This window comes from Chironomus tepperi, unplaced genomic scaffold, assembly GCF_022539635.2.
Source record: "Chironomus tepperi strain 1889 unplaced genomic scaffold, CSIRO-AGI_Ctep_v1 contig_430, whole genome shotgun sequence".
Lineage (NCBI taxonomy): Eukaryota > Metazoa > Arthropoda > Insecta > Diptera > Chironomidae > Chironomus > Chironomus tepperi.
In genome coordinates this window covers 433,296-445,880 of record NW_027226552.1, presented here as the reverse complement: position 1 = coordinate 445,880, position 12,585 = coordinate 433,296, and the positions used below count along the sequence as shown (strand labels likewise).

Genomic DNA, 12,585 nt, shown 5'->3' with positions numbered 1-12,585 from the left:
ATTGTTGCCATTATTTGCACTAGACAATCCACTCCATGACATACCGCCGATGTCCTGAGGTCTCAATAATTGCGGTTGTGTTTTCTGATTGTAACTTATCGGCGGTGGAAGTGGAGCTTCAAAATTTGAATCATGCATTTTTGGTGATGATGTTGCTGGCGGTATATTCCAAATGGAACCGAGTGATTCCTCATGTGGATCACTCTTAATTGATGAACATCCCCATAGGGAATTTAAATGATTGTATTGTGATGCTGATGAGATCGGCGATGATGTTGATGAATGCCAGAATGAATCTTTACCATCACTGCTGCACATGCTACTATTTGCTGTCTGCATTGATGATGTTGAATTTGGACTATTTGATAGATTCCACAATGACTTATCACCCCAAATCGAACTAGCTTTGCTGCTGCTGCTCATCACGTTAGATTCACCATTTGTCAACGACATATAACCGGATTCATTGCTTCCGATTTTCGGCGATGCCAATGTCGAGGACTTTGGTGAGTCCAACGTGGCCTCATGTCATGGCCACTGCTGGAATTGCTGGAGAGGTTTGTTGGTGTAGCAGTAGTTTAATGGCTTCACAAAGTGTGTATCTTGTGATTGACAGTATGGGCATGAGACGGAGTGGGTATAGTCACTGAAGAAGTTTAATCGTTGATGGGGATGTAATAGGAGTTTGAAGCAATTGTTGCACTGTAAAATGAAAATAAAGGAATTAATAAAAGTTGGAATTTAACCCTCATCAAAAAAAAAAAAAACCTTAATAAAATTGCAATTGAGTGCATTTTATATCCCTGTGATCCACAATATAACAAAAAATTAAAAGCTTTACTTCATTTATGACTGTAAAGTACATTTTATGATCGCAGCCCGACCATTAAATAAGACATTTCACTTCCATTTCCCCAATTGTACTTTCGACATGAATATTTGAACAATTCCGACATCAACTTTATTATCCATCTGTGAATTCATCTCTTATCGTCGGATATGTACGCAGACATTTGAGTGAGAAGGAGTGAAGAAACAATTGACCGCTTTAGGAGCTTTTTTTTATGTTTCATTGCCAATTCTTTTTCCTCTTTCCTTTTTTTGTGCTGTACTTTACTTCTTATCGCGCGCATATTTTCTCATGAAATGATACTTGAAGGAACACAGCGCACAACTGTGTGTATATATGCGAAAAATAAAAAATTCATGTGCAGAAGCTTAACAACTGTGAACTTTTGATATTCAAAAACAATTTTCCATTTTTCAGTCTTTATGAGCAAATTATTCATGATAAAAAAAAGCACCAAAAGAAAAAGAGAATTTGCAATAAGCAAGAATTATTGTCTGAATTGCTCGCGGAGAGATATCACAGATGAGATAAATTGGCTTGGTTGGATGTTGAACGCATTATTCATATTTTGTACTCTCATAATGTCGTATTAGGTGCTGGATATTTGCTTGTGTACGTCATGGCTTGTTTGGGAATTTTTAAAAGGATTTTTGAGGTTCTTTTTGAGTTTTTGGGAGAATTTTGAGGAGATCCCGACTTGCACAGAGCAGGGGGGTCGGCACATAACCTGCCTACTCCTGAATACACTCTAGATGACAGCAAACATAGAGACGAGGTAATAATTCAGTCCTAAACTATTCTGTAAGGCTTGCAGTCCCTAAATCTTAAAACATCAAGTTCATTCCCACATCATTGACATTTTTGGATACAACTTTTTGAAGTTCTCTGACCTAAATAACAGCCATAACAATTTAATTTGTCCTTTGTCAATTTTAATAATACAGTCTAGTCTGCAACATGTGATATGAAAATGATAGCTATTATAAATGAATGTATTGAATGAAATTTGAATGACAGGTGAAATTGTACACAAAAGTTTTGATGTTCTAGTCAATAAAATATTCAAATGGCCTCGAAACAGAATGGTTAGAAGTTTACGGGAAAGTTCAGTGAGATTTTTAGTCTAGAAAGTTTTATGAGGTATTGTTGTCTGGGTATTTAGATGAAATTGAGATGAAGTTGGTCTGAATTCAATTCTGGTCGATTTTGGATGTCAAAATTCGAGTCGACGTCGAGTTCTGGCTTTTAGTCAGCTGCTTACTCAAAACACATCCACTAAAAAATCCCAATTCCATACTAAAAATCATCTCCAACTCAATTCACCAAAGTCACATTCAAAGATCACTCGAACACCTCTTAAAAATTCACATAAACTAAGCTTTCTAGAGCACATCACTCAATGATTATATTCAAGACAGTCAACGTCAGTAATGGTGTCAAGTGATGATAACAAGAAACTTGTAGAAGATGGAAAAAAACGTGAAAAATCTAAACGAAGCAACTCAATTTTTAAACTAGATTTCAACGTCAAGCAGTAAGTCATGGAAGGGCGATGTCGAGTTAGTTTAGAGAAGAGCTTGATGAACATTGAATAAGACTGAGTTAGGGTGGAGATGGATGGAGTGTAGATTGTGTTGGGATATGGAAGGGTTGAATCTGGTGATACAGGGGTAGCTTTGGTAGTCAATTGGAATTTGGAGAGCTGCAATAGGCAAGTCTGACTTCATTTTAGACTATAATTGAGCAATCCTTAAGAGTTCAGACTCAATACATCAAATCCCTCAGTCATTTGAGTAGAAATCTGATAAGATCCCCAAAAAAGTCATCAATAATGCACTCAATTCAATTTAGTTCCACTTCTAATCCAATCTTGGATGTCACAATCTAACTATTATTTATATACTGATTGTTTATCTGTTCTCTTACCTTCAATCGTTCCGTACAGCAGGGCATTGCTGCAAAGATGTCAAATGAATACATCGTTCCCATAACGAGTGCCGATCCGTCCCACTTCTCAACACAGAATCTGTACGATACATGTTGTAAGTGATTTAAAGATGAGAATATAACAAGATATGATGATTATAAAAAGGAGAAAAGAGAGGAAAAAATGTAAATTGCATCAGTTAACGAGCATCAAGAGGATGAATGAGACAATAAAATACTTACCGGCAACGGAAAATCTTTTCTGGAATGGTACCATCGAGACATTCAATGCAGACGGATGTCAAGTAGCAGGTTCGTCCTTCGAATTTTGTCTAGAAAAAAAAAAGTAAAGTTTAGTTTGAAAAGGATAATGAAATGAGACATATAATCTGATAAAGTATCAAGTTTTGGCTAGCAAAATATTCTAAAAAAAAAAATTAAAGCTTTCCGACTTTTTATCAACGACAGACAAGAACTTGAGCTATAATTCATTTAATTTGTCGTTAAAACCCTTTGGGCAACCCCTCTCATCCACCCCAACAGTCATTTGATAGATTCTTCGTCTTATTTGATTAATGAACTATTACGTTTTTTTGGACATAATCATGTTTGTGGCTTAACTAAACAAAGAATGCACAAAACTGAGTTCAACTAACGAGTCAGCCACATGCATATACGACGAGGAAAAAAAAGTGTCTGGGGCGAATGTGATTAATACGAAAGGAATTGCTAAAGCAGAAACAACAAATGCTCAATTTGGATTATTACAGTAAATGGAATGGTGGTATAATGATAATTTTATACACAGCATTTATGGGCATCAGCTGGTGTTTGGTATGATGTTAAGTAGACACAAGAAGAGATTTTCGTGATGGTCGGGATTGTGTGGTTTTTTGGCGGGAATCTTAATGTATTAAGGGTTCAATACAGGCCATTCTTGTATCTAGTCTAGCTTTGAATTTGAAGACATAACCTCGAAATTCCCATCTGAACTCTATTTAACCTCAACTGATTCCCCTGACTATCCGACCATCTTTCATGCTCAATTTTCCATTTCATTCCTTATTCACGACTCTACACTCAATTCATTCATTCTTCTTGTAATTTTTTTCGTTCATAAGAAAATTTTCCCCTTGAGGATACAAGTTAACGACTATAGAAAAATTGCAAAATGATATTTAGTGACAATTTGTAGGTGTATGACACGATACATTTATTGATTATTGATTTTTCTTCTTTGTACTACCTCAACATGACTTTAATTTCTTCAAGCTTGATGTAAGTATGTTGTAAGTCTTAATCCATTTAATCCCTCTGGCAGACTACAAGGTGTTTTTAGAGGTTGGTGGACTGGTGGTTATAATTTGACAGGATATGACTTGAACTTAGTTTTAATTGTCCTGACAACTTTTGTAGCATAAATTAGGATAAGCACACCCACCCAAAATCCCTTTATAATCCAAAACAACCATTCAATCAACCCACCACAATGTCAAGCAATTCCGTGTGAAAAAAGTTCAAAGTTTTAAAAACACGAAATCCAATTTTTATATCTCGACATCTATTCATGTTATTGTCGATGTCGCAGTGACCTACATTTCCGAGCTTATAATAATAAAAATGAATTAAATATTAATCACAGCACCCCTCTTTCCACTGTCTCTAAGTCATCGTCCTTATGACATTTTCATGTTCTTGAAGCTAATTTTTATAGCTCGTACATTCAATAATCGCTTATGGTCTTTAAATACGTACAAGCAACAAGAGAATGGGACGGAGAAAATGAAATGCTTTTTTAGTCTAGTCATTGATTTCGCAGACTACAAATAATATCATGTTATATGGGTCTTTGTTGTTGGCATCAAGTTGGATTTAATAAAAACTCGTAATCTATGGATGTACAATGTAATTTATGGCGATTCTTTTGGCTCATTTAAACATCTCATATTTTGAGAACAAAAAGGAAATTATGGACGAATTTTGAGGTCAAATAGTGGTTTTTTCATGGATCTTCCACCTCGTGTTTTTGAGATGCGATATTTCTTCATGGATATCCTCAATTTTGATGAAACTTGTCAATTGTTGTTGTAAAAGTCGGAGCACGCAAGATTTTATCAGTTTTAGGTTAGAAAAAATTTATAACCTCAAAATATTTTTTTTTGTTTTTCTCAATTAATAATAAGACTTACCTCAATACAATCCTTTGAGTGTTGAATCGGACTTAGGAAGAATGTTCCATCGATTAAAGGATATCGATCGTATACCATCATCATTTCCTTACACAAAATACATGCCATGTGAGTCTTCTTGTGTGCTGCCAAGGATGAGAGTACAAACATTCGTGTGTCGTCATTTCCATGCTTGCCTTCATCTTCAATCTGTAACAAAAAGAGCAAAAAAATGAGATTATTGAAATTGAAACTTTTATTTTTGTTCTTTGTAATTTTCATTGTTGTTTAGCGAGTCGCAAAACTTTTTTTTTTATATTCTGTTTCCAATTTTATTTTTGTTCATTCTTGTACTTCTCCGGGTTGGTAAAAAGAGGAGATTTTTTATAATGAGCTTCGTCAACAAAGAAGTTTTTTCTCGTTGAACTTCCTCATTATCATACTTTTATGTAATTTAATTAAGATTGAACTTTAGTGAGAGTATTTACTGTAGGATGAGAATAAGAAAGTGTAATGATAGTGGCAGTTGAATGAAACTGAGTTGAATTGGAATACCTTCAAGTTGGAATTGATTGATCCTCAAATCTCTTTTAAATTCCTATCAAAAAACTTCAAAAATTGAATAAATTGTTTGAAAAACTTTAAAAATCCCCCAAAAAAATTCCAATCGTCTTCCTCAAACTTTCCAGACAATTGACAATTCAAAATTCAGCTTCAAATCTTCGCAAGCAGCTTCGCATTGTCATCCACTTGTCATTCTAAAGCACGTTCTCATCTTCAATAATTCGGAACAATAATAAGCAACTTGAATATTCTCGCATCAAGAGTCCACACATATGTACATAATCTGCATCTATTTACAAAGCATATGAGCACATTATCCTACCTTAAAATCCATAAACAACCATTCCATCTACAAAATATTATCCATACACCACCCCTAATCTTCAATTTCATTCATCCAAAAATCACAACACACAACAATGCCAATAATGTTAACTGAATAACACAAAAGTCCATAAAGTTTTTCATTTTTTGCGAGAAACAGCACAAGATACACAATTTTTTCCATCAATAGTAAACGATACATTAAATCCATTTGCTGATGACAATCGAAAACATATTTTTGAGCTTTTATGCTCGTTGCAGATTGAAAAATTTTTTTTGTAGATTTTCAGAGATTTTCTACTTTACGAAGAAAAGTGAAAAACTTTTTTCAACAGAATTGAATGAAAAACTTTCGATTTAAGAGGGGGCGAGGGAGAAAATCTTCAGGAACAGAATGAAAAGTTTGTTTTTTTGAACGAACAGAAATAGAGAAATAAAGTGGGATTGTGAGCATCGACGAGAGCTCTATGAGGCAAGTTTATGTGTCTGGAAATTTTTTTCCTTATTTTCTTCTCCATACGTTCTTAATGGGAGGAAGTTATTCCATATGGCTGAGGATTTAGTTTTTTGTCCTTGAGGATTTTGTGTGAGATTTTTTAAGGCTTGGAGGGCTTGATTAGTGGTTTTAAGGATTCATGAGTGAATTTTATCTTGACTAAAATACTAAAATTTTGAGGTTAAGTTTTGGAAATTTCAAGGATGGTCAAAATTCAGTACAAAATCTTATTTGCTCCGATCTAAAGATTATAAAATTAGTTGATTCTTAGTTTATTGGTTAACTATTGAAAATATATGAACCATAAAACTTTCGAGGTGAGAAATTTTTGTAACAAATTTCAAAAAATCTCCAATTTTCATTCATATGCACACAAAATCATCCTAAGGATCCATCTAACATGAGAAAATTTTTACTTCCATGTGAAATAAGAAATGAAAACGAAAATAAGGCCAATGAGATCCTTGACTCATGAGAAATGAATATGTGTGATTGTAGTTTATGAGACTTTCTTCTTTCGTGTGGTAATTTATTAAGAAGCCTTGCGATAATTTTTCGGTGGATTCTAGATTTACTGTTGGTTTTGAGATACTTTTTTGGGAGTGCTATACTTAGAATAAGTGCTGATCTGACACTTTTATGAATTCCGAGTCATAAAGATGCTCTACCCAGCCCATCCACTTTGTACAATTTTGAGGCCTAAAATTGCAAACTTAGAAAGTACTTTAGAGTAAAGTTATGACTAGATTCTTCCCAACCATCACAAATTTTAACCAAAAAAGAAAGAGGAAATCATGAAAAATGTGGAAAATCATCAGTGTGGCGTTTAATTAAAGTTCCTTTACACTTCTTCTCTCTGCCTTAATCTCCTACTCATTTTTACATCTCTCAAATGAAAAAGATTTACTGCTTTAGTGTCCTAATCTTCTTCATCTCTCTTAGTTCCTTACAATGTGGTGAGAATCTTAGTGTGAAGAGAATTGCAGCTTTAGATCTTTTTGTTCCACACCAGGAACTTCATAAAATACAAATTCCATATCTGATCTCACAATGAACTTTTAAATGTGCATTAAACTCATTTTTATCCTTGATCTAAGACGTCATCTGATAGGTTTATAATCCATTCACATTCCTAGACTTGTGCTTTATCCTTTTATTTCCCCATATCAAAAATGTTTATTTTTCTTCAAAGTAAATACGAGCAATAAAAAGCATTTAAAAATAGTAAAAAAATTAAGGAAAGAAGAAGGAACAGAAAAGGGATTCCTTTCTCATTGTAAAATGACATTTTTCTCGCCTTTTTTTTATTTTCTCAGAACAGAGAAGAAGCTCGCCATAAAAATCCACAGCTATTAAATTCAGCACTTCGTATATACAACAAAATATTTTTTTTTCTTATTTTTTAATTAAAAAAGCTCAACAAAAGGAATTTTTATGTATTACAATTTTAGCACTCTATTCATGCCATTTCCCAATCTCATTCAAAGTATTTTTAACTACTTTTTATGCTGAATATTATGGTGTGAATACTTATATACAGGTCTCGCGTTACAAGTGACGCGACTGTGAGAAATTTTACTTCTTCTTCGATAATGTTTTTGTGTATACTTCTTTTGGGGGGTATTGGGAAGGACGATTTGGGTATTTTGATGGTTGAGTAGGTTAATGAGTAGAGTAGCTCACTCAGTAGGTGATCAGATGAGCATACTATTGACTATTATGATCTTCAATGATTTAAAATAAGTAAATGAGCCTAAGCCATAGTAATCAAGTGAAATAGGTTGGTGGCATTTGCTATACATGTCATTTATCCCTATTTCGAATCTATGATGGACCAGAACTCTTAATCCTACTCCTGAGTCTTAAGAAATGATGAAGTTCGAATCCTACTCAAATTTATTAGACACTTGAGGGTACCATCCACACCAATCAGTATCCAGCCTCAAAAAAGCGTCCCAAAATCCATTCAACATTCCATTCTCACATCCACAAAAGCATTTCCTTTGTTCCAAAAACAAAACAGAACTTAATAGTTGAATGTTTAACGATAAACAGTGAAATAATTCAATTAGAATGACTGCAATAACAATAATAATAATTGTACAAGCTTAAATGTTGAGACATAAGAAGGAAAAAGGTGAATGGGTTATGGCAGTGAAACATGAAGAAGGAACGACACTTGCAAGCACATAGAAAAGTTTAAATGTAGAATTTTAATCGAAATTATTTTCATTTTTTATTGTGAGAAAATTAATTCAAGTCATCGTCCACTTCCCCGTCTACCGCATATTATTATCAGGACGATCATTAACGTGCAACTAATAAGGATTTGTATTTTTTTTGTGAGTAGTCTTTAAATGTCATTGATCTGAAAATCATCGGACGGTGTTTTGTTGGATGGGAATTAAAAAGCTATACAGAACAGCTTTATTCTGCTAATTTCCTTTCCTTCTTTCAGCTTTTATGACGAAGGGAAAGAAGAAGCTTTTAATGCGATTTTGTAAGATTTCTGATTTTTTTTTCGTGGAGGGAAAAATGTTTCTGTTATTAATTTTTTTTCTTCTCTTCTGAATGGTGTTTTTGCAGTTAGTGTTGAAGATTCAAGTAGGATTGAGGTAATTTGAGGTGTCTGGGATTTTATTCTTAAGTACGAAAATATTCGTCTATTAAAATTCCTCATTATTTTGCTGTACAATCATGATATCGAGTAGCAACAACCAGGAATCGCATTTACTCACGGAACTCACCCAGTCAGCATCCCACACCACCCTCTAAATACTATAATTTCCCAATGGCAACAATTGCACACAATGTGCAATCTCCTTTATAAATGTGAAACAGATTTTCTCTTTGCAGCAACAACAGCGTAGCTCTGTGAAAATCGAAAAATAATCCCCGCACATCTTAGAGTCGGTAAGTACGGAGATGGCTTTTTAAGCTTCTTTTAGCTTCTACAATTGAATTTTTCTTTCCTCATTCCAAGGACTTTTTCCACCCAGAAATCATTTCATTTCATTTCAATTCGCTCGCATACAAAATCGTAATGAAAGAGTAATAACATTAAGTTTTATGGTTTACTGATAGTTGAGGATGCTTTTATGATGCAATTTCGTTTTTTTCTTTGTAGTCGCTGGTATTACTGTTATTAAATTGACACTGAATTATAATTATATTTGATTTTGAACTTTCTACTGAATCTGAATCTGTGATTGTTGGTGGTGCTGGTGAGATTTGGATGTCAGTTAAGATTGTGGTGATGCTGAATTGAATTTTGAGATTAAAATAAGGTAGTCTGGTGGGTTGAAGAGATTTTGTCAGATTTATTGGAATATGTGGATGTACCAACAGTATCTAGTCATCAATGAGACAATACCAAGGATGTCAGACTCATTTTGACACATTTTAGCACTTTAAAATACTAATTATTACTCCTTGAGGCGTCTAGGGTCTTGTTGATACTCTTAGACACCTCTTGAGTAACTTTGATGCTTTGCAGCTCCCTGAGTCACCATTTAATACTTGGTATTGCTTCCAGGCTATTCTAAACAACGTAAAATACACCAACGCATCCCCAAACCCCTCTGGACTCCTAACTCTTACCTTATACACCCTAACAGACATTTCCCAAAAGCACCACAAAAAATTTCCCTCAAGGATCTCCCCCACTTCCACTCACTTATTGTTCTTATATTTTTTATCAAAATTGAATTTGGTTTCGTTGCACTTTTCAATTTTATTTTATTTTTCTCCAACATTTTTCAATACTTTGTGACGCTTTTAAGCGTAAAAGCAAACAGCGAAGCACTTTATTGTAAAATGTAAATTAAATATTGATGGTGGCTGATGGGGTGTAGTCTCTCTGTTCAAATGAAATATAAAGTTTCTTCCCCCATCCAATTCAGTGCATGTATTTTGCATTATTTAGAGACAAGAAATTGAAAAGTTCTTTGCTGATTTTTTGTGCTTTTTTGATTTTAAAGCGAATTGAATTTTTGTTTTTATTTCAACTTTGATTGTTGTGCTTGCTGTTTTTTTTTTTTTTTTTTTTTTTCGGGGAAGTTTCTTTGTTTGTGTTTATTTTTGCAATCTTTTTGCTGATTTGCATTTTTGATGCTTCATTCAAACTCTTTAAGATTTTCTCTAGCTTTAATATTCCCCAAGAACACAATACCAGCATCAATAAACACAATTTACTTTTCCCTTTTGTCTCATAGACATGCAACATTTTTCTCATTATTTAATGAGAGGAAAGAAAAGAGATTTTCATGATGGCAAATATCACAATAGATTAGCAACAAAGAATATAGAAAAATGTGAATGTTTTTTGGTTCTTTTACTTTGCTTTATTTATGAATGACTTCTTCTTGTTGATGATTTTCTTCCTATACTGTGTAATGAGAAGACAGAAGATTGGTAAATAGAATGTATTATATGAAGAAGGGGTTGATGAGATTGAGAGGGTCTGTCTACTAATTTTGAGTTATATAGAATTGAGAAATGTTTGAAAAATACCTGGAAGTTTAAGATTTTGAAGCATAATTCCTGGACGAGCCTCAAATCTACTATATACCAGAATTCATGCAAGCTATCGCTCCAGGGCATATTCAGGAAGGTGAGGTGTAAGGGAGGGAGTTGATGTATAAGAATTAGTCATCTAAAGCCGTTCATAATTAATCTAAAGCTCTAGAATCATGCATATTCCTGTCTACACCATTCATGACCCATTGTTACATCTAATGTTGCCTTACTCTAAATTCGAGTCATTTAACTGCTTCTCTTAAAAAACCAAAGCATCAAAATACCGGCGAATCTACTTTCTTGACTCCCACTTTGCCAAACGAGCTATCAAGACACTTTCATTGTTTTCATTCTACCTTGATTCTACCTTACAATTTATAGACATCCATTTACTCTCACATGCCTAGCCAAACATAGAATAAGCAGCAAAATATCCATCTGCAATATGATTCTCTCAATTTTAATTAAATTCATTCTACATGTGCCACATATCATTCAATAGAATGTGACGAGATTCCATCGATTCAGAGCCAAAAAACTAAATTTCATATTTTTATTATTGAGGAAAATATTCCTGCACATTTTCTTGGCATTTTAATATAACAAGTTAGAGTGGGTGTGGGGAAGAACATAAAATAATTATTATGGTCGGACAAAAAAAGGAAAAAGAATATGTGTGGCATGAACATACATAAAAATAGATGAAACTATCACAGGATGTTATTAAATATCTTTCATGTCATCTCCTCTCTACCCGAGAACATTTCAAATATTTATGATATCAATTACCGGACATTTTTTGTATGCTGTTATTATTATTAAAAAAGATTTTCATTCCCTTCGCATGTACGGCGATCAGAATGTACAGCAAGCACATTTAGAGTCGAAGTCGAAACGAGAGAACTTTAATTAGGTGTAATGGAAAGTGACATTATGGAATTTATGACTCTTAGTTTATTTATTTGCTATTTAATTGGATACTTCTGAATGAAAGTGTAGATGGGATGAGTGGGTGGGGTAATGAGTGGAAATTGGGTTGAAGTGGTGTTGCTGAGGCTATTGAGAGAATGATCTTAAAGAAGGGCATTTGAGGAGTTGCTCGTTATTGCTGGTACCCCTTAGATCTTTAAATGACCCTGAGTTTGAACATTTTGAGGCAAAATTAGTCAAGTTTTGAAATTTCAGGTTCATAGCTTCCACAATTGTGAATTTATGAATCCTCAACAAGATCTCGTCCAATATCCCACAATAAACTCTCTCAAAATACACCCTAGTCACCCCAAATCCCATGAATAACAATCATAACTTACAAGTTGTCCTTTTAATCTCATTTAATACCTTTCCCATTAATTTCTCCGTCCCCCTACCTTGCCGTGACAAATTTTTAATTAAAATTATTTTTGTGCAAAAAATTCTCTCAATTTCTTCGTGATTGATGCAATGCAAAAAAAGAAAATTATTTGCTCCGACACTCCTAAACAGCCAGACGACATTGTTTGCACAAAACATATAGAAATATGATGAGTTATAGTCACTCCCAATTACACGTGGGTTTGAGACTCACAGAAACATTTTTATACACTTTGTGCTGTTTATGTTTCACCTGTTAATGGGTGCGTGTAATTTTTTTTAACGGTTCTAAAGTCAACGATTTATATTTTCATTAACAAGGTTGAGAAAGAAGCAAAAAACGACACAAATTGATTATCAATATCAGCGGTGAGGAAATTGTGTGATTT

General features: G+C 33.8%; 1 protein-coding gene across 1 annotated transcript in view; it reads right to left on the bottom strand.

Annotated features, from left to right (window-relative positions):
- Positions 1-528: 528 nt before the first annotated feature.
- Positions 529-12,585, bottom strand: part of heca (hdc homolog, cell cycle regulator) — an 86,072-nt gene continuing 74,015 nt past the window's right edge. Inside the window, exons 4-7 of the mRNA XM_070649684.1 lie at positions 4,966-5,154; positions 3,020-3,108; positions 2,777-2,876; positions 529-702 (exon numbers count right to left, since the gene is read on the bottom strand). Of these exons, the coding sequence (XP_070505785.1) occupies positions 529-702; positions 2,777-2,876; positions 3,020-3,108; positions 4,966-5,154 (552 nt within the window). The remainder of the gene's footprint in view (positions 703-2,776; positions 2,877-3,019; positions 3,109-4,965; positions 5,155-12,585) is intronic.